Here is a 23,939-nt window from a genome sequence, read left to right as displayed (position 1 = left end):
TTTTTCTTTTTTCTCATGCATGTAAACATGCATTTGGATGGAGCTGTTGGGTCTAAAACATGAAGTCTAATGCCACTAATGGCCACGAGAGACAGGCTACAAAACATCTCATAACACAATACACAATCCTACAAACTGTGTCAACCTCTCTCATGAAATACTAAATAAAGAAGTTTTTCCAGACCTCATCATTGCACCAATATTTGATACGAGCAACACAATTTAGATAGATATCAAACCTCAGAGGATGCTTTTATGTCCAAACATGTTTCAAGTATCAATCTCTAGTCTTCCTTCTTTTACACGTATGCAAGACAAATCATTAAACATCAAATCTGATTCCATGAGGAAATAATGATGATCAATGTAAAAAAATGCAAACAAAAAATCTTTCAAAGCGTTTTTGCTTCTGCTCAAGCGCTTTAATTTCCCTGTCTCTGTACAGTGAATCGGATCATCTTACAGCACTGCTGGCATGGTGATTGTGTGACTTTCTTCACATGCTTGAGCAAAATCCTGAGGAAAAATGCTGAAGTTAAAGTGAACAATCTAAACAGAAAGTATAGCACATTGCCAGTCTTTGCAAAACCAAAAGTGAATATCTAAGTAAAACCCTTAATGGTCAAAATGACGTCCAATTATAAGACTGCTATTCTAACAGCTGTAATCTGACCTGTTTCAATAATGGATGTAAAGATAAATAAAGATAAATATATGCTGTCCTTGGGAAAACTTGTTTTGGTCTTATACATTTTGACATTTCTGGTGACAACATCAACATTCACAATGAAAAAAACACCAAAAGGAATTTGAAAGACGTCATCTACATAGAAAAATAATTTGTCAATATTTCTTGTCTTTAGTTCTTATACTGGTTCAGTCTACAGTCCTGCCTCTGAAATCTGCTGCCTGATTTGGTTTGTGGTACACGGGTATTTACTCTCCTTTTGAAACCTAACTGTTGGATGAAAACCAGAAAGTGTGGGACCGTGGCTCTAGTTACAGTAAAACACTAGTGTAATAGCAGGTGTTTGTTGACGATGCAATAAGTGGTAAAATGCTGTTGTCACTGCTGCAACGCATGTAGTGTCAGAATGTTACCTAACACTTGGAGGATTTTTCCATGTCAGATCAAAGCGTACACTTCAACACATTAACCACCAAGACAGGAAGATTATTGACACTTTTTGTTTTCCTTTGAGCTTGGCAGCTGTAGCTTAGCGCTGACGGATCTCTGATGACACAAGCACCAGCTCCGTCTGTGTGAATTAAACCCAGGTGGGTCAATTAATCCAGGGATACATATCACCTAACAACATATCTGGCTGACTGATTGTCTCAGATTGTGAAAACATCAAGCTGTTAGTGTTGTCACCACAGACCAGGCAGGCTGACGTGGCTTTGATCTGACAGGAGACCTCTGCAGAAGGCTGCAGGTCGGAGCTCAGGTGAGTCACAGGATGGTCATTCCTTTGCACGCAGTGAGGAGGTCCAGCTCTATCACCTGTGTGGCCCTTTCATCTGCACCTGTTCAAACACCAAATTGGTGCCTTCATGGAGGCAATGAGGAGGTCAGGATTAGCCAGTGAGCAATTTGGATTTATTTAAAGCTTAAGAGAAACCTGAAAGTGGATATTTAGGTAAAGTGGTTTGCAGAAAAAAAGTTGTTTATCTGATATGAATCAAAATTCATAATTCAAATAAAGCCTTATTTCTTTAGGCAAAAAGCTATTCATACTTCACTGGAATTCTTTCAAGTTGAAAAATAATTACTAATTTCTGATGAAAATATCTACCACTAACATAGTGGTTTATTTGCAGCACTTTAAAAGCTTTTTATAAGCTTTCTTTGTGTGTGCAGGCATCAGTATGCAAGGGAGGAAGAAACAGACGGAAATCAGATTACAAGTGTCTGGTTCAAGCTGTAGTTAAATAAACACCATGTGTGGTGGGACTGATGACTGAATAGCCATCACCGTTTGTCCCTGGCACACACATAGTTTCAGGGATTTCTGGTCTGTCTGAAAGAAGACCCCCTTTCCCCACTCCCAAACCAATGTGTTTGTCTGTGCCTGGATCCTTTAATGCCCATTGATCCAGTTAATCAGGGACAAAATTGGTGAAAACCAGAGGGGGAGGTTCTGACAGTAGTTGCTCAAAAGACCTGCTTGTGGATAATTGAAGGAGGCATTAAGACAACAATGTTAATGGCTAATGCCAGGCTGTGTTGGTATTTCTGCACACTGAATGACAAGACAACACTGGAGATCCAGAACTAAAAAGGCAATCATCCTAACACTGGTAGGCCATCACCTGCAGCCACAGAATGTGCATTATCTGTGGGTTTAGTAAGTCACAAATGAGATGTCCCTCACACGTCTTTAGCTTGAATTTGACTTGTTTGAGCTTGTACTTATTCATCGCAAACTTGAAAAAAAGAAAAAAAAAGACATCTGCACCTTAGCTTTTGGATCTACCTTAAAAATATCCCACCTGTTTTTTTTTTTCTTTGATTGTTACTTATCATGGATGTTTGACATTCACTTGAGAGAAAATATGCAGTTTGATGGTAGATAATAGGTATGACTGCATAGTATCACAGCTCGTTTGGAAACTGTGTATCAATCTACAGATTTAGCAGGTCGGAAAAGCCACATCTTTATATGTATATATATATATATAATTTTTTTGTTCAAATATGCAACTTCATCTAAATAAGAGACGTTCTTTAAATATCTGTTAAAGTGAAGGAGCAGTATTTTTATGTCACAGCTCCGTGAAGATTCACCACTATGAGAAACCCTTCACATTGTCATGTAGTACATTAAGGTTACATAAAAATTAATGACAGTCACTTTAAAATGTGAAAACTGTCCCATACATTGAAATATGCCTAACCACGCTTATTTTACAAGGTAATCTAATTTTATAGATTCAAACAGTCACATGAAATGTTGTCAGGGAAAAGCTATTAACAAGGGTCACCCGACGAAATCTTTTATCTTGGAATTTGTTGCGTTAAAAACACTCAGTGAGCTGAAGTCTAAATTAATGATGAAGACTATCTATTTTCTTTTTTCCTTGACAGCTGAAGAGGATTAACTATCTGCCCTCGGTGTGATAAGATCTGATATAATGGTGATCGTGAACACTGCACATTATTATTCTTTCTCATCCACTACTATAGCCCCTCAGCTCGTAAAACAAGATTTCTGCCAAATGTCATGCAGAGATGGATGATTATCGTCAGTTCCACTGTCATGGGAATTCATCTATGTGGTGTAATTTTCAGGCTGGAACAGCAATGAGCACATATTTAATATTTAATGAAAGTATAAGTGACGCTTAAGGGTTGTCACTACTGCCTCTGCTGTTAATGACATGTCACATTATCATACTTATCAGATAGGGTCAATCTTAACTGCAATTACTAGTCTCATTTCTTTTTAATTCATTGCAAATGTTGGATCATTTTGTCCACCTCTGTGCAAACACACTGGCATTGTATTCTTTGACAGCTTCAGCATGTGTTTTTAGTGTCAACTGTGTGCACAAAAAAATCTATTAGTGGGAGCATAGATTGGAATAATTCAATCAACACACCCAAAATGTGTTTGTAACTTGGACTAAAAGTGTATTTCATGGCTGAGGAAGCCCCTATGCCTAGTGCCTCACTCTCCCTGGTAATAGTATCCCACAGTGAGCAGGTTGATTGTTTTAGTCCTGGATCACTGGCCATGGGATAAACCTGAGAGCCCAGTCTGCTTTTCATGTCAAAACCTTCAAGGGAAAGCGGCCACAATCCAAGAGCAATCACACTTGAGACATCAAAGTGCCAGATAGAAGAGAGGCAAGAGCCGGTGCGCATTTTTTTTCCAAGCGAGCCAAGTGCAACTCAAGCGTGGAGTAAGAGGAGATGATCTAAGACGAGGGTGCCATTGAGAGGAAGCCGAAGAGCAGACAGATGTGTATGGGCAGGTAGTGGCACATCAGGGCCTCTTCTGTAGACACCAAGAGCCTCCGCTGGTCGCATTCCTGCTCGCTGCTCATTCACTGTCCATTTTCACATGACCTAGAAAACGTCCACATAAGTGAATTAATCAGATTATCTCAAACGGATGCAAGAATTAAAAAAAAAGATCTGTGTGTAGACATTTTTATTCCCTAAGATTTAGTTGGTTGAAATTCTTCAACTGTCACTTAATCAACCGGTACTTCAGACCAGTGGCAGCCAGCACAGGGCCTCCTCCATATAGTTACAAGCTAAACCTGACACCACATGAGAAATTTCTTTGGTGAAACTTGGACAGGAGGCCCCATCTGAACGTTGTTTTTGTTTCTTCTGTAAAAGGCCATGACTCACAGGACAAAAATGTTGATATTTATTGTCTTAAAGTTAACCACTTTCTTTTTTTTTCTCAATCTAAAATATGTACCTCAAAATTATACTTAAAAGCAGCACTTCTAAATGAACCTTTATACCGCATCACTTTACAACACTTCTCATGGTCACCTCAACAAATATGCACTGTGAAAATATCTGATGCTATGAACGAACATGTTCAGCACGGACAAATAAGCAGTTTGCTCCGAGCAGCTGCATTTGAGGGCATCCACTCTGGTATGATGAATAAAGGCAGAGGTTGTTAACTTGTCAGTACTATGGCCCTCGCTCTCCCTCCCAACATGTCCTCGTTGGCTGTCACTCATCTCTGTTCCGCCTCACTGCTGCCCAGCCAATAGGATGCTGGCGCCCGACCAAGAGTCCAAGCTGCTAAGACTTGTGTAGTTGGTTGACTGATAGCCGTAAACAGAGCTTTTTGGCTGGTTATAGGACACCATACAGGTGCAATTAACACATCAAACAGGGGCATTGAGGAGAGGAAAGAACAGATGATGTGTATTAGCGGTGAGACATGATTGGATTTCTATATGAACACGTTAATTATCGGAATGGATGCGTTACTATAATCATAAAGAGGGATTTAGAGGGTTACGAGGCCATCATTGTATTTAGTTTTCTCAGTAAAACAGACGGTTTAAACTGTGCCCAACAAAAAGCACTTCAGTTTGGTACTTTTAACTTTTGGTTAATAAAGTATTTTCTGATTCTGATTCTGGATAAAAGTTTGACCTCTACTGTCAGCTCCTGCTTTGTGTTTTAGAAGAAAACAATGCTGCTTCTGAATGACAGGATAACAGATGAATGTTTCAACTGACCCACTAGTGTGGGCATGTCTTACCATCACTGAGGATCTTTATCCGCTCTGTGGCCTCATCTTCATGTCCTATGTAATAAAACACCAGCAGCACTCGGCACTCTAAAATAGCCTACCCACATCACATCATCAAAGAACCCTTTGGTCTTTGTGACTGAGCAATTATCACCATGCTTAATTTATCATCAACAGAGACATCCATGTTCCTAGTTTCCCCGCATGCCTACACATTGTTTAACTTATTCTTTTGACTCCATCAAGAGGTTTTCAGATGAAGTCACTGGCGCTGGGCAAAACAACTCACACTTTCATGGCAAAATGGTTTCCATCACTGCATGTGCATCACGCCTTTAATTTGTGTGTCACACCTGGGTGAAAAGCAAGCATGAACACGTGACGGCTGTCTCAATCTTATCAGAATCCAGGAATTATTGGAACGAAATGAAACCTTTCACCATTTAATTTTTTCCCCTCAATCATTATTTGAGGTGCCTAAATATTATTCTGAAAGGTAATTATGGGTGATTTGGAATTTTCCGTTTTCACAGTTTCAATATTAAACTTATTCTAGATGTCTTCTGTGAGCGTTCCAATTGCAGAAATTAACTGCTGAAATGTAGCAGTACTCGCTGTCTGTCAGGTGAGGCTGGATGAAAAAATGAAGAAGGCATTATTTCAAAACTTCTTTTATTAATGTCACACTAGGGTGGCTCACAAACGGTCTTCAGGTAACACTTTTTGGCTTCTTAGTTTTAATGATTTCAAAAAGTTGTTTGGAAATAAATTCACAATTAAATGGGATGACCGCAGCCTTCTGTGTGTCACAGTCAGGCAACAAGGTCCAGTTTAAAATCTGAAACTCAAAATAAAAAGGAGCAGTTCTGTAATAACGTATGCGTTTAGAACTTAATAACTTCAGAAATGCAACGCCACCACTCTAAAAGCACAAATAGACAAATTATAAAAAAATGTTTTGCCTTATCCTGACAATGTTTCACATTGTATGCCTTTTGTTGCTTTTAACAAAGATGACTTATATGACAGATCATAACCAATTAATGATCCAATTTCTTCTTCATTCCTTTTATCTTAACCATAATGTGTTATTTCATCACCAACTTTTTTTTTTTATATATATCAGTGACAATATAACACATACACTGACATTACAATTACACAAAGTTTAACTTCTTTAGAGGGTATTCTGATGCATTCTGTGAAGTCACTAAATCATTCAGACATTATTACATTACTGGTTGTGATAACAGTTCAGAGGAGAATCCTTTAATCTGCACCCCCCAGTAGTGACTCTGTTAATGTATGATGATCAAATTAGCAACGTTTGAACTAAAGTCAACTGAAAAACAATAATGGAACTCTGGAACAGAGAGAAAGAACCCAGTCAGACGTTGGGTTGTTGTTACGTTGTTGCTTCCATATGAAGGACCTTCATGGACTCTGAGATCATTGAACTGGTGTCAATTTGTCCGTAGATGCCCACCAAAAACGCCTTGTGGAGCAAGATGTCTGCATGTTCTGCAGAAAGGAAAGAACACGTTGTATAACACACTTATGGATGTGTGACTACTTATGACAGACAGAATTTGGTTGTATGGTTTGCTGAATCTCTCCAATTCAATATTACACTGAGTTTAATGGCCTGATAGTGGGACTTCAGTACAAAACTGGGGTGAGTAGCAGCTTCTCAGTCGTTCAGCTTAAACAAGGACGCATCTATTAGTATCTTCTTACCTTGACAGAGAAGTACATACTCTGGAAGATTCCTCAAAGCAGTCTGCACCACGTCAAAGTTACCACTGCCCATACAGTACATGAAAGTTGGCAGGAAGTCTGTTGCCAGGCTACAAATTAAAAAAAAAAAAAAACACTCTTAGACAGCAGAAAGAAAATAATCACTTTGAAAAAAATGGCTTTTGGTGTAAACCTACCAGGGATTATTCTGGATGCAGCGCAGGGCCAGACTGAAGGCCATGTTTCGACACAACTCCTCAGACGAAGTCATGAGTCTCTGCAGGTCATTCTACAGACATCAACACAGGGAGGTGATTGACATGTTACACAACACTCAACCTTTTTTCTGTCCACTCTTTGTTACTCACAGCGAAGTACTGTATGATTTCTGGGCTCCTCCTTGACTTGTCATCCACTTCTGTCAACACTTCTAACAAATCTGTAGCAGGTGGGGTTAAAAAAAATAAAATCTGCGTTAGTCATTATGGGTAAAAGCAGTTCAAATGCAGGTGAAACAGCTGTAGCAGTGTGTCCGTTACCCTCCACCGCCTCTCCTTTGGACATCTTTTTCAAGTACATCGTCATGTCTGCAGCACTGAGTGAAAACGAGGCAGATATGTTGACCAGGGGCAGAGAACCAGTCGACAAGTCATCTGCAAAAAGAGCCAAGATAAATATATTGGAAACATGCTTCTGTGCTTGCTTCTGTTAAAACAGAAAAAAACTGAATCTTCTCTTAGGATTAAAAGCCAACTGTTCTCACCATCTCTCTCTTCTGTTGGAACCTCTGCAGACGACCTTTTCACTGGCAAAGTGAGTCCAGCCAGCAGTGATTTCAGTTGGACCAGGTCTGGATTTTCTGCACACAGACTTCTTCAAGGAGAAACAATAAAACCTTTCATTTAGAAATTCAGAATCATTGTTATAAATACACATTTAAAGCAGAACTCGTTCAAATTGTTTAACCATGAGAAAAGGCATTTAAAAGATGCTGCTTGCTTACTGTAGAATGTCAGAGTGCTTCTGTAGGTAAGGAATGGCTGCTGCTGCATCGTGTGTTATGTACTTCTGTGTGAACTGCAGGAACTTATTTATGAAGACCAGCGGCGAACGAGTCCTCTGGAAATTCTACAAATATGAGATGCACAAATATAAAACAAGTTGTTTTAAAGTGAAGTCAATCCTCCATCCCCTTGTGAGGATTTTAAATCATAAGAGCACCTGAAGGACTTTCATAAAAGACAGGAGGCAGTCTTGAAGCGCCCTCTGGTGATCACTGTGGAAAACAAGCGGCTGCAGCAGCTCCAGGATGGCAAGCACGTTGCTAAAGAATGTCATGTGGTTCTGCTGCCGAAACTCTTGCATGTTTAGGTGCATGCGGCCGTGTAGGAGTCCTGCAATCATGGGCAGGTGTCTGGGGAAATGGAAAGAGCAGAACTGACATTCAACAGGCTGAAAACTTCTCTATAGCAGACAATAATCAACAAACCCCAAAAGACTGAAGGAGCAAATAAGTTTTTTTTTATATCACCTGAGTAAAAGGACGGGGTGTGACACAGCCAGCTTTCTGCAGGCAAGATTGGCATCAGACACGCGACCCTCAACAGACTTCGAGTCTCCAACATCAGCAAGCAGTGTGACCAGGCGGTGGACCAGGACGTCCAGCTAAGAAACAGGAATTTTTACAGAATACGCTCAGTATTATCTTGGTGAAGTCGTGGTTCTAATTGATTTCATGATGTATTAAACACAAAAGTCAAAGCCTTTTTTTAATATAAATATCTGTCTATGAAACGAGATCCATTTTAGACTTCTGAATGCTTTTTGTGGGTTCATTTCGTGTTTGCTCAACAGAGCAAACCAGAAAAAGCTGGCAGTGCATGTGCTCTGGTGTCAGTGTTTGTGACTGCGTACAGTTGATAATATAGCAGTTATAGGAATAATTCTACATACAGGCAGCTCCTGGTTTAAATATAACTAATGTTAAGCTGGTTTTACACCAAAGAAGAAGAAAATCACTTGTTTGTATTCAGTAGGAAGTGTGACCTGTGAAGCAGGTAAGACATCTTTACCTTGCAGCTGCTGCCATCTGCGGCTCCTCCGCTGCTGAAAGTGCCTTCAGGCAGAGTGACGTGCCGAATAACTTCAGGGAAGTGAAGATAGATCTGCAGCAGCAGGTTCTGGCACTGCTTACCCATTGCACTGAGAGCCAAGACGAACACAAAAGTTTAGCATCCTGTATGCTATGGTGAAGGGACAAACAAATAAGCCAGTTACTTTAAAAACACACGTTAGAACAGTCCAACTGTCCATCCAGCCTAGTTAGTCAGAAAATAACCACGACTGTGAACCCTGATGTTGTTTAGTTGTGGAGTTGGAAACTATTTAATTGGCAGTGGCTGGTTGAGCAGTTTTGTGCTGTCATAGAAACCCTGCAAACTCTGTTGTCATATTGACTCTATAAAGCAGGTTGACAGAAGAAGAAAAAAGCTCCAGTACTCATCATTTCAACTGATTAGAACCAGAGCTGATAAAAAAAAAATCAGAGATAAACTACAGTCGACCTGTGTTTTTTCCATGCAACAGCAACAATAATTAATGAACATTAATACAAACGAGGAACATGAAGAGCATAAAGTAATTCAGAGGTATTTGCCCTCAAGTCACTGCAGCTTCATAAAATCCTCTTACCAGCTCAGGATATTGTCAGACGTGCGCGCTGCACTCTGAGGAGTTTATTCCTGCGATGCTTAAAGCAAATCAGAGCAACCTTGACCAAGAGTAAAGAATTTGCTGGTGGTTCAGTAGTTTGTGTCTAAATGGAATAAACACCATCTTATCCGACAGCAAGCTCTTGAAAGAAGAATGCTTAACATACACTCAAATGTTTATTCAACACAAGGCCAACACCCTTTACTTTCAACATGTTTTTATCCAGTTGTGTTCTCACTCACAACCATATTACCAGAAAGCTTAGCGGTACTTAAAATACTGTAATTCTGAAGCTAATTTTGCTTGACCTTGGCCAAAGTTTCCTCATTAAAGTGGTTTAATAAGCAGAGACATATTCATGAAGGAGGGTTTGCTTCCACAAAGAGTTGCACCCTGATCTCTGACAGCTAAGTCAGAGCAGGAATTTACAACACAGGCAAGTTTAGAGCTTCCGCCTTAATCCTCTTGCCTTCATTATAATACACTGAGCTTTTAAAGAGATCACAGTACAGACGACTTCTGCTGGTTTTAATTTCACACCAATAGACCTAATTATCGAGTTTTCCCTGGTCCACAGCATTGTGGCTGACAAGGGAAGTCTAAAAAGTTCATCTGCACCGAGAAGAAAAAAATCTTGTGCGATTTAGCTGAAGTTTATCAGCGCACCATAACAAGAGGGAAAAAATGACTTTCAGTATTTTGGCTAATTAGAGAGAACGATGCATGTGTGCGGGGCTGGACTGGTTGGGCACTGTGGTGAACCTTACATGACAAAACATGATGAACATATGCAGCATTTTACACACACACAGTTTCTTGGGCAAGATCTTAAAGGCCAAGAATTCTTGAGCTATTCGCGCATTATTTTTGTGGTAAAAATGGGTAAAACCTTATTTCACTGTAGAACTGTGCGTAGCACATTAATTCGGCCTCTCTTTCTATTTGACACACACGCCCACACACTTTAAATAAAAACTAAAAAAAGGGCAGACAAAAAGAGGAAGGGTCGTTGTTGGCTTTTCCTCTGCAGACACACAAACTGGATTAACATATAGAGGCGAGGCAAATCTAAAGCAATCTTTTGAAAAGCGGCAAAAAACAAATGTGAATCAGGCATGTTTCGGTACACTTGTTTGCCACAATCTGCAAAGCGAGTGGCAGAGAACCCGAGCAGAGCCACGGCTAACACAGATGTGAATGCGTCAGAGTGAAAGTAAGACATCCTACTGCCTGCTGATTATAAACAGAACTTAAATGACAATGAAGATGGTAGTTATACACTGTACCCACCAACACACACACACACACACACACACACACACACACCCCTCGTTTGGAAACACCTTAAGTAGAATCTAACGAATCTACATCTTTAAAAAATAGATGAAAAAAGACCAAAAACGTGAGGACGATAAAACAGTTTAAACTATTTAAACTTCACCTGTCTTCCCACTTCTTGGTGCAGTTGATTAGGTACTCTGACACTTTCTTGATGTTTTCTAAAGCTCCGTTGCAGTAAGAGTGAAGGAGAGGCAGCCTGGACTGGATGAGGGAGCAGGAGGTCTGCTCGTCGCGGGGCGAGTCCCGACTGTTGAGCTCCGACTCTGACAAGATCAGGTCCACCAGGCTGATGAGCTCCTCTGAGCTGAGACGTAGCACAAACTTCTCCGTTTTCTTCTGCACGGGATAAAGGTAAAACACCAAACTTATCAGCTTTGGCAGAACTGACTCTCTCGCTCTCTCCAGTCTCATTAGAAATTGAGAGAAACAATGAGGAAAAAAAGAAAACTTCAACGCAATGTTTTGAACTTACTTGAGGGATCTTCTGGTCGCGGCCTTGCCAGATACGTGGAATGTGGCTACACGCCCAGAGGAAGTCCAGGGCTGATGATGGATCTAGTCTGAAAAATAAATAAATACATCAATTAATTAATTAACAGAGAGGCAGATAAATTTGAGAAAAATCATCCAGAAAAGTTCTGATGTTATCCTGTACTTGTAGTCTCTGCGTTTGCACAGAAGAGCACTGATACACTGCAGGAGGGTGGACCAGTTTGACTGATGGGTAAGCAAGGCCAAGAGATAAGGTCTGTAGGCTGGGGTGCCTCGTGCCTTGAAGAGAAAAACAGTAAAAAAGAAGGGGTCATTAAAGCCACGTGTTCAGGCAATAAGACAAAAAAACAAACCCCCTACCTGCAGATAAAGATGATCTTACCTTGTTGAGAGCAAAAAGCAGTTTCTGCTGCAGATCTGGACACACTGACGTGACCTCAGGGTCAAGATGCTCCAGCCAGTCAACCAGCAGCCCCGAGCTCAGTCCAGACTTTGTTACCTCACAGCCGCTGTCAAAGTCAAACTGAAGAGTTACTTTTATTGAAATTAACTCAATATCTGTTGATTTTAAATAGCATTAACGAACGCCTCCAACAACAAAATATGCAACATGAGAAAAATGTTTGATAATTTGACACTTCATTACAACCAAGAAATCCAAAATTATACCAGTAATGAGTCCTGTAACGTAAGGCTTAATTGTATCAACCCATCTACCTGTGTGTCTAAGATCAAATGCAGCTTAATATTGTCAACAACTTTTTACTGTGCACCTGCTCGCCCTCCCTGGCAGAACTGATATAAACATCGATTCCTGATTCCCCACAAAGATGCAAAAATCGAATCTTCCACAAAAACGATCCAACAGTGGTTCACAGGTGCAAGGCCACTGAGGACAGGCACCATTTTGCTATTTCTCAGTCATTTAGTTCACTCTGTCATAAAGATTTCTCGCACGGGCTGCAAGGTAAACAGAACTGCAGCGTTCACCTCTTCGAATCCACTTCCTTTTTCACGACTCGCTCTTCGCTCTCCTGAAGGAGCAAAGATATCACCATGGCAACAGGGCCGGCTGTCCCATTCTGAGTGCCAACGGTCATCAATAGAGACAGCAGCTCCTCCAAGTAAGGCGACTTCACCTCCACAAGCCCCTGTAATACTGAAACAAAACCAAATGCTACATGTCACAGCATCCTCAACCTATAGGTGCTCATGTGTCAACAATCCGTCTACCGTACTTATCCAAGTAAGCAAGTCCATTGAAATGTTGTGTTAAATCCAGCTCCTCATTTGTCATAACACTGATTTTGATTTATTTCATTATAAAACATTCCTTTTGAAAAGGCCACAAATAATACTTGTATTGAACTGAAAACCTGAGTGATTGCCAGAATTCACTATATATTCATGTCTATATAATGGCTCCATTAATACCTTTGCCAATTAGTTCAGCTTCAGCATTACAACGGTCTCCAGCTTTCAGCATAGCTATGACGGCTCTCAGTGGCGCTTCAGTGTCTCTGCGGTATGCCAAAGCCTCAGCTAGGTGGATGAAACCTGTTCGCACTGCAGAGCAGAGACTTGTTATCAATCATTATTCATGCGAAAATTCATCAGCCAGCATCAACAAAAGATTAATAGAAGGGGTGCTCACCATCGCTGTGCCTGTGTTTGTGAGAACTCTGACCAGCAAATGACTTGAGCAGGGTCTTCAAAGGTCCTGCCTCCACTGTTGGGTTGTCTAACCATATCAACATCTCCACTATGACTTTGAGGAAGAGTGAGGAGAATGTGATGTCCTGGGACACAAGGCGCTGAGAAGAGCAGAGATAAAACAAGAGACAGAGATATTATAACAAAGCTTTAAAAAAAAAAAAAAAAATCAGCATAAAGTCTGATGCACTGACTTATTAGTCAGTTACCTGGTAGAGGTGAAGCTGCCGCATCAGAGGACAGGAGAGAGCGTGGCTGCGGTGCATTGACATGATAATCGGCCCTGCGTGGGCAGATGTGAGCAGGGCTGTGATGGCCTGTAGCAGACGAAAGGCCAGACCTCCCTGCTGGATCTGACCTTGCTTGGCTCGCATCAGCTCTTTAGCCAAAGCCTGTTGCAGGGCCAAGGAGAGCTGACTGGGAGGAGGGCCATGCCAGCGAGGGTCCACCTTTAAGGGGAAAATCTGTAAGAGTAAAAAAAAAGAAAGTAAATAAAAAGAAAGAAAGAAGTCAGTTTGACACAAAACATTTTAAGAACAGTTTAAAATAAATGACTTAAAGGACTTCTTGCAGTTGCTCTAACCACTTGTTACCCACAGTGTGAAAAAAAAAGAAAAAATAGCAGCTAGTAAACTACCTGAAGCAACATTCCAGTGAGATCATCATCAGGTCCAACTGCAGGAAGCTGACTGGCTGCTCTCATCTTCAGTGAGCTATGGGGAGTTTCAACTGTCACTTTGGCCTTACTGCTTTCAGGTGAATCTGCCAGGACAAATGTGATAGGACATAAAGAGATTTAAATCAGATCTTAGTCAATTACTTTAATAATATAACGACTATGTTGTATATGATGAAACTGCATTCAAACTACCATTTGGAGGTTAAGTCACTGACCTCTGTTTGGAGGAAGAGATGAATTAAGTAAACCATGGAAAGTGTGCCCCCCAGTGGCACCTCGCTCGTGTTGCACCTCAACCAAGTGGGCCATGTAATCTGTTGGAGAGAAAATACACAGTAAGATCAATCAAAAGGATTTCAATTCAATCTAAAAAGGTTCCAAAAGGGAAATATCTGCAGGAAAATATTACGTTTGTCCATGATGTTTTGCTCTAGTGACTGTGGATCATGAGAGACTGCCTGATCCAGGTACTGCAGAAGTTTACTCATGCTGGAGACTGGAATACCAAAGGACTGAACAAACAGAAGCAGCTGCTGAGGCTCCAGGTCTTGTAAAGCTGAAGGGAACACATGTATTAGTCCAATAAAAAGTAAAAAAAAACGGTTAACTTGCAGTACATAGTTTTATGTGCACCTGCATCAACCAGTCGAGAGACCTCTGATCGGATCATCCTCAGTTTCAACCAGTCGGGCAGTAGAAGGGCCTCCTCTGATGTGTCAACCAGGAACGCAGTAGGTAGAGGTTTCTTGTCGGGAAACCAAATGTCCAACAGGGCATAGAAATCACTCTCTCCTGTCAAAATACATAACAGTGAACATGTTCTTACAGGTACTTCAACAATGCGAGCCCTGAACTTTGAAGTGAACAGACTACCTTTGGGTGGCCCCAGTGTCAGCAAGATAACCATTGCATGGACTACAAGAATGTGCATCGTAGCAGTTTCTCCTGTAGTCCAGCGCAGAAACACTTGGTCCTGAGATTCTGACTGCAGAAAATAAACAACAACTTAAAAGTTTAAATCAAAGGGAGGCAAAGCAGGGCAAACAACTCTCTCTTACTGCAAATTTGCATTCAGATAGTACCACTAGTGCTCACCCAACTATAAAGATCCTCGCCCTCCTTGGTCTTCCTCATTCTCTTGATATAAGCAGAGAAGATGGTGAGGAAAGCAGAGAGAACAGCGTCAGACTCAGGCCTGCTGGAGTGTTTGGAAAACAGGCTGTTCATGATGGTGGAGCGCTCAACAATCAGCCGGGCGATGTCCTACAGGTAGAAAAAGGAGGACAATGTGAACACTGCTCGCTGAGAACAAAACTGATTCAAGACAAGCGTGTCATGCTGTAATTACCAGTGCTAGGTCATTATGAGCAGCCTGCTCCTCCACTGGTGCATGCTGGGAAAGGTAGATGAGATAGGCACTGATTGTCTGTGGATCCGTTTCCATGTGAATGGCCTTCAAGGGAGCAGATAGACTGTTAATTCTAATAAAGGTTTTACATATAATTCAGTTTATGGACAGCTCACTGTGAGGCAGACTGACCTGCTGCAGAGCAGTGGATGTCATGCCCCTAACGCTGTCGAACAAGGGGAGCTTTGGGAGGTCTTGCAGCAGCCACTGGTACCCTGGCAAGAGTTCAGCATCTGCAGAGTCTTCCTCCATGGGTTGGTCTCGCTCCTCTCCATCTTTCAAGCCTCCTTCACTCAGCACCAACGACAAACCCTGCAAACAGAATTTACAATACATCAACCTAATTTCTGACTGTAACATAATGTTAAAAGGGGTGGTTTTGGTTTACATTACCTTCATAGCTAGAACTCTAGATGCCACTTGAGAGGAGCTGAGACGGCGCAGGAAGTAATCCAACACTTCACATGTTGTCTGTTCGTCAGCCTTAGGACCCAACAGAAGATCCTGGAGTCGTCCAAGTAGCTGCCTTTGCTTTTGTTGTCTCTACCAAAAACAGATTAAATAATTCCGGATTAATCTGGGAGTCCCATTTTGTACCCAGATGCTCCGTATGGTGATCCGAGACAAAGAAAATGAAAAATAACTATATATTACTTGTCTCTTCTTGGCCTTCTGCTCTTTGCTTTCTCCTTCTTCATCATCTTCCACTGGAAAGCTGTCGTCTGCGGCATCATGCAGAAGGAACTCACACAGGCACTGCACTGGAAGCACATCCAGGGACCCCTCACTGGACTGGACCAAGTCAGCCAACCATGGCATGGACTGAGACGAAGCCTGCCAAAGATTAAAAACGTATTAGAGTTAAAGGACAAGTACAGACATTTTAAAAGCTGAGAACAATGCTTTTTACACGTATAATTAAATCTCTTTTAAAGTATTTTTTTTGCACAGAGGAAATATACATTTGTTGAGATGCAATCCCTGTTATGAAGAAAACTTTCTTTCCTTTTTTCAAACATACATTCACAATACCAGGTCTGAGAAATGATGATGCCTACATCAAATGAAACAACATTCGGGACACTTTAAAAACCCACTGAGATGAAGAAAATAAGGTTTTAGTGCGAGCAGCAGTGGGATGTTGAGTGTGTACATAGCCATCACCTGTCTCTGGATGATGTTAAGAAGGAAGTCTGGGTTGCGGCTGCGACAGAGGAGATGACCAAGACGCAGCGATTGGTTGAGGCTTTTGACCTGCTCCTGAACCTGAGGAGGAGGCTTACGAGGAGGACCCCTAAACAAAAACAACATCTTTGACTCTTCTACCATGACGAAAATAGACAGAACAAGTATTATGGCTTTAAAAGTCTTATATAGTTTCTGTTTTTCTTGGTGTCTTACTGTGGGTCCAGACTGGTAAGCTGAGACAACAACAAGCTGTTGCTCTCTGTGATGGTCTGTTTAGTGGAGGCAGCCGCCAAGTGGCTCTCAAAAGCCAGGATCTCCTGTTTCTCTCTCTGGGAGAGCTGCAGCTCCCGGTTGATCATCTCCGTCTTTGTGTCCTCATCGGTAATGGTGCAGGGAGGGTACGTATAGTTACTATGGAGCAAACACACAAGCGTGTTAGCTGTTGTGCACATTAAAATGGCTTGATTCCCATTCATAAACATTTACTTACTTCGTCATAACCATCTCCATAAGCATCTTCAATGTAGGATAACCATCCCAAGCAGCCAGGCCTAAAGAGAAAAAGTCAAAACACAATGTTTATGGCTTAAAATGGATGTTAAAAAATGCAAAGTATGCATATAAACATGATCACTCTACCTATCTTCTGTGGGTTAAAGGCAGCCACCACAAGCAACAAGAGCCATGCCTTCCAATAGAGTGTGGATATTGCCAAATTTGGAGGTTGGTACCTTAAACACGAGGAGACATTGTTATTTTAGTCTGTAAGACTTTAAGAGTTTTTAAAAGCCATTAAAGACCAGTGACATACCCTGTTGGCAGCTGAATGTTCTCTGGGTGGTGGTATGTACACAGATTCAGCACTGCATCAATGAGCTGGATCCGCTCCACTCTCAGGACCTCTAGATCTGTTTAATAAGAAGTATGTCAAACCATATTTCCCTTGTTCATACTTTCCTAACATTATTTAACTAACTTGCAATGACAAATATGAATAAGGAGTTTCCTCTAGGAAGATATCAGGGGTCTCATTAAACTGAGGCACGAGTGTTTATGAAATGTCCAAACATTCGACTAAATTCTAAAATAAACATCCACAACTGCAGGCGTAAACGTTAACAGCCAAGAGTGGACCCTCGCACACCATCAGAGTGAACTCCGGCAGCTCTCTTGACCAGGTGATCCGCGAGCTCCATGGCGTCCGCTGGGCCCAGAGGTAGATCACGGGATAGGCCGATCACCAGGATGCGCATCAGAGTGTCCTCCAGGAGAGGAACCTCAGAACACAGTCGAAGGAAAAAACTGAGGGACAAAAATTTTAAAGAATTAGATACACTGAGTGACTGAGTAAAAAAAATAAAAAAAAGAAAGTGGGCTTACTTTCTGTCGCTTTCCGGAGGCCAGTTGTCCCACTTGTAATATGTCTCGGGCTGCTCAGTGAAAAGCACTTTGTGAAGGCTGCAGACATGAAGGATAAAGGATAAAGCAGCAGTAAGCATGAGTAACACGTGCAGCTTGGACAGTAACCACAGCACAAACGCTCAGATACTCACCAGTGGACGTAGTCTTTTGCACCCACTTTGCTGATGGTAGGAACCACAGAGTGAAGCCACCACACTGCATCTCTCTGAATGGCTGCGATCTGATTCTGAAATGACCTCAGGACCTCCAGGTCTGAAACAGAACGGAAACACCTTCAATTTCAGACAAAGCCAGTTCCACACACCATAAATACAGCATTAGAACAAAAACATTACACGCACTCTTCTTCTCTCCTTTGTCCCAAGCAACGCCAGCTTCTTTGACCTGAGCAGTGATGCCCAGCATCATGGAGACTGTGAGCAAATCTGTCACCTGGATCACAAAGCGCTCCTATGACAAAGATAAGGACAGTCAGCTTTCCATGGAGCTCAAATACATGAACAAAATGGCTAAGGTGAAGTGGGCAATGTTTATATCTTCTTACTTTGAACTCCATGTCTATATAGCTGGGCTCTTTTCTCTCCTGCATTAAACCAAAGCAAAAAGACTGGAAGTTGATCTCATGCTTGGTCTGTTTGATGATCTCTCTCAGCAAAGCTCGGGACGCCCGGAGGTAGTCGTCCTTATTTGTTAGCAAGTCCTGGAACACCATTGCCAAGAACTACATAGACACATAGATACAAGAGGAAAGTTGGTTTTACTAGAAAGAAACGTAACCAAAACCAAGCATGGGAGACGAGTAAAACTATTTCTGTTCAAATGATTAGAAAGGGTCTAGTTTCACCTTCGGTGCCTGCTCAGGACTGTGCTGCAGCACCGTGTGCAGGACCTGCATGTTGTTGGGGTTTCTGGCATTAGACAGCTCATTAAAGATGACCAGCTTCACCATAGTGCCCAGGTTGTCTCTGTGGGCATTAAGCAGCTCCCTGGAGAATCACAACAAAAGCACACGTTAGTCTGAATTACTGAGCTCTCTAACAAGAAGGGAGTTCGACAGCGAGTGAAACTGTACACACCTGACACACAGCATGTAGTGGTTGAGGAGGACTTTAGGTTTGAGACGGATCTTGATAAGGTTGGAGATCACCTCCATGTCATCTGCTCCGTGGGTGTTGCAGTTCATGCACAGCGACATGAGGAGGTCCTGGGCCGGTCGAGTCAGCTGTCAGAGAGCAGAATGTCACATCAAGTTAGAAAATGTATTGCAATTTAAACCACTGCTTTTAGACCGTTGTGCTTTTTGATTTATTTGCAAATAGGTTAAATTTGACATTTTATTCAAGCAAAAAGATTAATAAATTTTCACAGTTTTCCCCTTCAAATCAGTCTGCTTGTGTAGCGATACAACTATCCATAATGCAACAGTCTGAAGCTTCAATATGACAACCTGCAGGTGAGCCTATGTGCCCAGCCTTGGTTTTCCCTTATTGTGTTTTAATCTGTAAGCACTGACAAAGTTGGTACGACGTCAAGCGTTCAGGTTATGTATAAAGGACGCTACATCAGAATTTGCCTTTGCCTTCTGCTGTCTTCCACTGAAAACAGCTGTTTGGTCTCTGGGTCAAAGCTGTCAACCGAAATATTGTCACCAGTGCTGATGTTTACCATGAAGGTTAGATCAGTTTGACAGAGCTTTCATGTTTGCTTTCTGCACAGGTTAGATTTTCACTGCGAAATTGCAAATGCACACCTATAAGTGGTCAGAGCTGGAAGCGATGGATGGCTGCATAAGACAACTTTTTCAAAGGTTGTGTTCACACTAGTAGTTCAGTTTGCTGCTCAGAATAAAGCAGACATTAGTTTTGCTGTGAATGCTTGCTCTGATGCCTGACAAATGGATATGGTTAACACCAAGATAGGATGGCTTTTCTGACATAAAAACTTCCAAAACAATGCTACATCTATGGATTATTGCTCATGTTGGATCATATAGGCTCTGTAAAGGTAGTACTTTTCACCAGAAGAGATGTCACAAACAACTTTTGAGATGTATAAAGGAGTTAAAACATCACCAAGTGTTCATATGTTGCAAGAGTTCAGTGTCTAACATAACATAATATCTAGATTTCAGTGAACAAGGTAAGCGTGAAATCAAGAATCTTTAAGAAAAGTGTCGTTGTCTACATTCAAAGTATTTTTTTTTACATAAGACTATGTAAAAAATAATGCATTTACTGTTACAGATGTGTTGGTAAATAGTGGTGCATGTGCCGCTGGTGCGAAAGTCATGGCACTTCCATTCTGCTGTGTGCCCTTTACATGTCTGCTTCTCTCCTACTCCCTGTGCTCACATGCATTATATTAATACAGCTGAATTCCCAATAAGGCAGCTTTCATTCACAGATTTTTACTGTTTCTACTGTCACACGGAAAAACAACGTAATTGTTACTGAATTTCAATTTTTTTTTTTGAAAATTTAAAAAAAATTCAAATAAAAAAATTCAATCAGTACGCATTTGGCAACATCTGTCAGCATCAATAGAGGAACTGATAAGCTCAGAAGCATACGATTCTGTTGGTTTGAAATTTTGGAATCGGTTCTTGATTCCCATCATCAGTCGAGTGAACTAAACCTAAGGAGCTAAGGACCAAATTCAAACCAGGTACAGCGTGTCCTTTTGAAAACTGTAGTCCTTAAACTTTTTGATTAGACTTTGCTTTGAGTTTTGTATTATTGGGTGTTGCCTCTCACCTTTGGATTCTGGAGCCACATCTCCAGCCTCTGCACGGCCATGAGGCGTGCCTCTTTGTAGCCACATGTGGCTGTGAGCAGGCGCAACAGGTTTCGAGACACGTTGTCCATCGGCTGCCTGCGGTTCAACTGATCCCTGAGGACATCGAGCACATAGTCCTCCACGCTCTCTGCCAGTTCTTCGTACCTACAGTTTGCCAATGGATAAGGAAAAAAACATTCATAACTCCTTTACAAGAATTATTCAATACATTTCAGCAGAACAGAACAGAAAAAGCAAGCTCTTGTCAATAATAAAAAAAGGAAATCATGTAGAGAATTTATAGATGGTGTTGTAATATCTATATCGGCAGCAGTCATACCTTGGCATAACTTGTCCTTCATCCTCAGGACTGAGTTTCTCTTCTGCAATCAACAATTCTGTTTGACTGTCATCTTCATCTGGGGTTGAGGGATGAGGGCTGCTTCCTAGAGGAAACAACAGGAAATTGCCAATTAGCACTTGCTTCTGACTTCAACTCCCAACAAGCCAGGACGTTATTGAATTTACTCAACCTGCACTGAGGTCCCCAGCAGAACGTCCAGTATCAGCCTGCAGAAGCATACTCTTTGGAGGCATCTTTGTGCCAAAAGCGGTCTGGATGTTGTCAACAAAATTCTTACAGTGAGAACTGTCCACCCAGATTCTCTCCCCCAGCGAATCCTCAATGTACACCTGAAAATGAGTTTTAAATTGTAATACTGTATTGTAATAAAACCTCAGAGATGATAAGATATCATCAAGGGTTATACAGTATATAATTTGACTGTATTTCATAGACATTCTCACTTTGACAAAAATCTCTGGCCAGTTCTCGTCCTCCTCATAGGCTGCCATGAGCAGATTGCAAGCAAGAACAGACACCAGGCTGTTGCCTTTTGCTTTAAAGTTGATAGAAGCATCCCGACGCAAGAGGCTGCACAAAGCCTAGTGACGAGAGAAAAACAAATACAGAGTAATACTGAATATTGTATAGCTTTTACACATTCCTAAGTATGATTAATGCTTGAAGATTTGTCCTACTAATAATTTCTCAAACTGTTTGCAAATTCTGTCAACTTACATCAAACTAACAGCAAGAACAAGACAAATGTGTATTATTTCTTTCTAACTTGTCTCTACACAGCTGCTCCTTAGGGCATTATGTATTAGAAACTCACTGCATTGAATGTCTCACCTCAATAATTCCTTCAGTAGCAAAGACGTTGGGCTTGATTTTGGCCAGAAACATGAGGCTGAGGTACAGTGTGATGTCAGGTTTGGCTCTGTTCAACTTTAGTTGTTTCACAGCTCCGCACAGCAATCCCTCAATGCGATCGTCATTTCCCTCTGACTCTGCAGCTTCAATCTCATCCAGCAGAACTGCTGGAGACACTGCAACAACAAAGACCAATCTGTCACAAACTGAATGTTGTGTACTTTTATGTGACAACATTTAAATTTCAGGCATAGAGCTGCTGATTTACCTTCAATAGGAACCACTGACGGCTCCTTTATTGAGGGCGATATAGCCCTCTTGTCCACAGCTGCAACATCAGCAAGCCGTCCCAGAGCACTGACCGGAGGAGTGGTGGATAATTTGGGCCGTTTGGCAAGAGTGGACAGACTTGATGAGGAGGGCAAAGTGGAGGAGGTCTCTCGCTTACGGTCAGCAGGTAAACCTGTGGATGCAGGCTTCAGGAGGACAGCAGGGGCCTTGGGCTCTCCAGCCTGGCTCTTTGAACCAAGAGCAATGAAATCTCCAGGAGGAGGATGACCTGACACAGGCAGATGTCACAGTTAAATAGTGCTCAATGATAAATGTATAAAAGTAAGAGATCGCTCTGTTATAATCCTTGACTAGTCGTACCCGACGGTTTTGCAGCACTGGGGCGCCTCAGAGTTGTGGGTTTTGGACGATTCATCTTTACTGACAGACACAAATCAGGACCAATTCATGGCAGGATGAGCAGGTGACATCACCTGGCTTGATGAGTCTGAGAAAAGGATCATAACGAAACACAAACTTAGCAGCAGCTTTGGTGTCGCAGACAAAAAGTTGCAGTAAAAATATCCCCAGTCTCATTGTACAGTCAGTATACTGTTTGTTACATCTGTATTACACAAAGGACAAATGAACAGGCTAACAATAAAAACATGGCTAACGATAAACTGCTTTAGCAACTTGAGCTAACTTTACGGGATGAAAGATTAGCATTAACGTAAACCCCGCGAATTTTCTTCTAATTTGAATTCAGAGAGGCGCACTTTTTTTTAAAGTACGTTGAACAAAAATGACAGTGTTTATCATGAATGTAACGCTTTTCACAAAATTTAGCATTCACCGGTTTAAAGATATCCAGAGGACTCAGCCTTAATGGATTCTTCTTCTCTGTTTTACATTTGTTCGTGAACTAATAAAAACGGCCATACCGCCATCCAGCGGTGGGAGGGTGTCATATGCAGTGGAAGCCGAATTGATCAACAGATCACTTCAACCGAATTTCTATATATTATTATAATTATAATATTTATTATCTCTGTTTTTTACAGACGTGTACAATTAATGGTCCTTCATTTTAATTATAACCGGAAAGAGTATTGTCCCACTATGTCAACCTCTAACACTTTAATTGCTTTTAGTGACCACAAGGAGGAAGCATTTCACATAACTATACACAGACAGTAAACAGAGCATGCCACATTGTGATCTTCTTCCACAATGATCCCTCTGCTGTTCCAATCTAATAGATAGCTGTGTAATTGCACACTGTCATTTAATCAGGGCTTGTGTGTGCTGTCTAGAGGCAACAGTTACACCAGTGGTAAGTTTAATGGCATAGTTTTATTTCTGCCTCCAAATTGAAATCTTCATGCCGGAACTACGTGTAGTTATATGCCGCAATCGCTACAAGGCAAAGAAAACTCAGATTTTTTGTTTATTGAGATAATCATTTAAAATGTGTCCAAAGTAAGTCTTAACATAATTAGAGACAGCTCTCAAAGCTGAAGTGTCTCATTAACACACTAGAAATCATGCAACAAAGTACTTGATGACCTACTGGTTTTCAGTATTACCAGCTGTCTTCATAAGCAGGTTGATTTAGTTCTTGAGTAATCATTTCATGTCAAGTCTATTGAACAAAAGACAAATTATGACACTTCAAATCCTGATTCACTTAAACACAATTGCTGATTTCACTGATATTTTAACATAAAAAGGTTTCCAAAAAAACTTATG

The 23,939-nt window shown here is 41.3% G+C and overlaps 1 protein-coding gene across 2 annotated transcripts; it reads right to left on the bottom strand.

Annotated features, from left to right (window-relative positions):
- Positions 1–5,889: 5,889 nt before the first annotated feature.
- On the bottom strand, positions 5,890–23,100 carry ints1 (integrator complex subunit 1). Of its 2 annotated transcripts, none has more exons than XM_072368183.1 (48): positions 23,044–23,100; positions 22,569–22,695; positions 22,186–22,476; positions 21,897–22,093; positions 21,509–21,646; positions 21,235–21,394; positions 21,042–21,147; positions 20,680–20,866; positions 19,003–19,148; positions 18,771–18,912; positions 18,471–18,647; positions 18,262–18,376; positions 18,058–18,178; positions 17,885–17,962; positions 17,649–17,806; positions 17,316–17,412; positions 17,144–17,235; positions 16,995–17,055; positions 16,718–16,915; positions 16,481–16,610; positions 15,971–16,150; positions 15,710–15,859; positions 15,449–15,628; positions 15,257–15,361; positions 15,004–15,171; positions 14,782–14,893; positions 14,542–14,700; positions 14,318–14,464; positions 14,124–14,222; positions 13,867–13,991; positions 13,439–13,693; positions 13,171–13,330; positions 12,951–13,082; positions 12,507–12,675; positions 11,899–12,025; positions 11,680–11,795; positions 11,497–11,584; positions 11,125–11,360; positions 9,044–9,173; positions 8,503–8,636; positions 8,193–8,385; positions 7,975–8,099; positions 7,735–7,844; positions 7,511–7,624; positions 7,340–7,410; positions 7,169–7,260; positions 6,972–7,081; positions 5,890–6,755 (listed from the first exon to the last, which is right to left on the bottom strand). In XM_072368183.1, the coding sequence occupies exons 2-48, from the start codon at positions 22,621–22,623 to the stop codon at positions 6,640–6,642; spliced, it is 6,552 nt and encodes a 2,183-aa protein (XP_072224284.1). In that variant the 5' UTR covers positions 22,624–22,695; positions 23,044–23,100; the 3' UTR covers positions 5,890–6,639. The 2 variants fall into 2 exon arrangements, with proteins under 2 accessions (XP_072224284.1, XP_072224285.1); XM_072368184.1 differs by having other exon boundaries at positions 18,268–18,376.
- Positions 23,101–23,939: the final 839 nt, after the last annotated feature.

The sequence above is a fragment of the Leuresthes tenuis genome, unplaced genomic scaffold (assembly GCF_036924035.1).
Source record: "Leuresthes tenuis unplaced genomic scaffold, fLeuTen1.0.hap1 SCAF_17, whole genome shotgun sequence".
NCBI lineage: Eukaryota > Metazoa > Chordata > Actinopteri > Atheriniformes > Atherinopsidae > Leuresthes > Leuresthes tenuis.
Note: the sequence above shows the minus strand (reverse complement) of the source record. Positions and strands in the feature narration are given on the sequence as shown.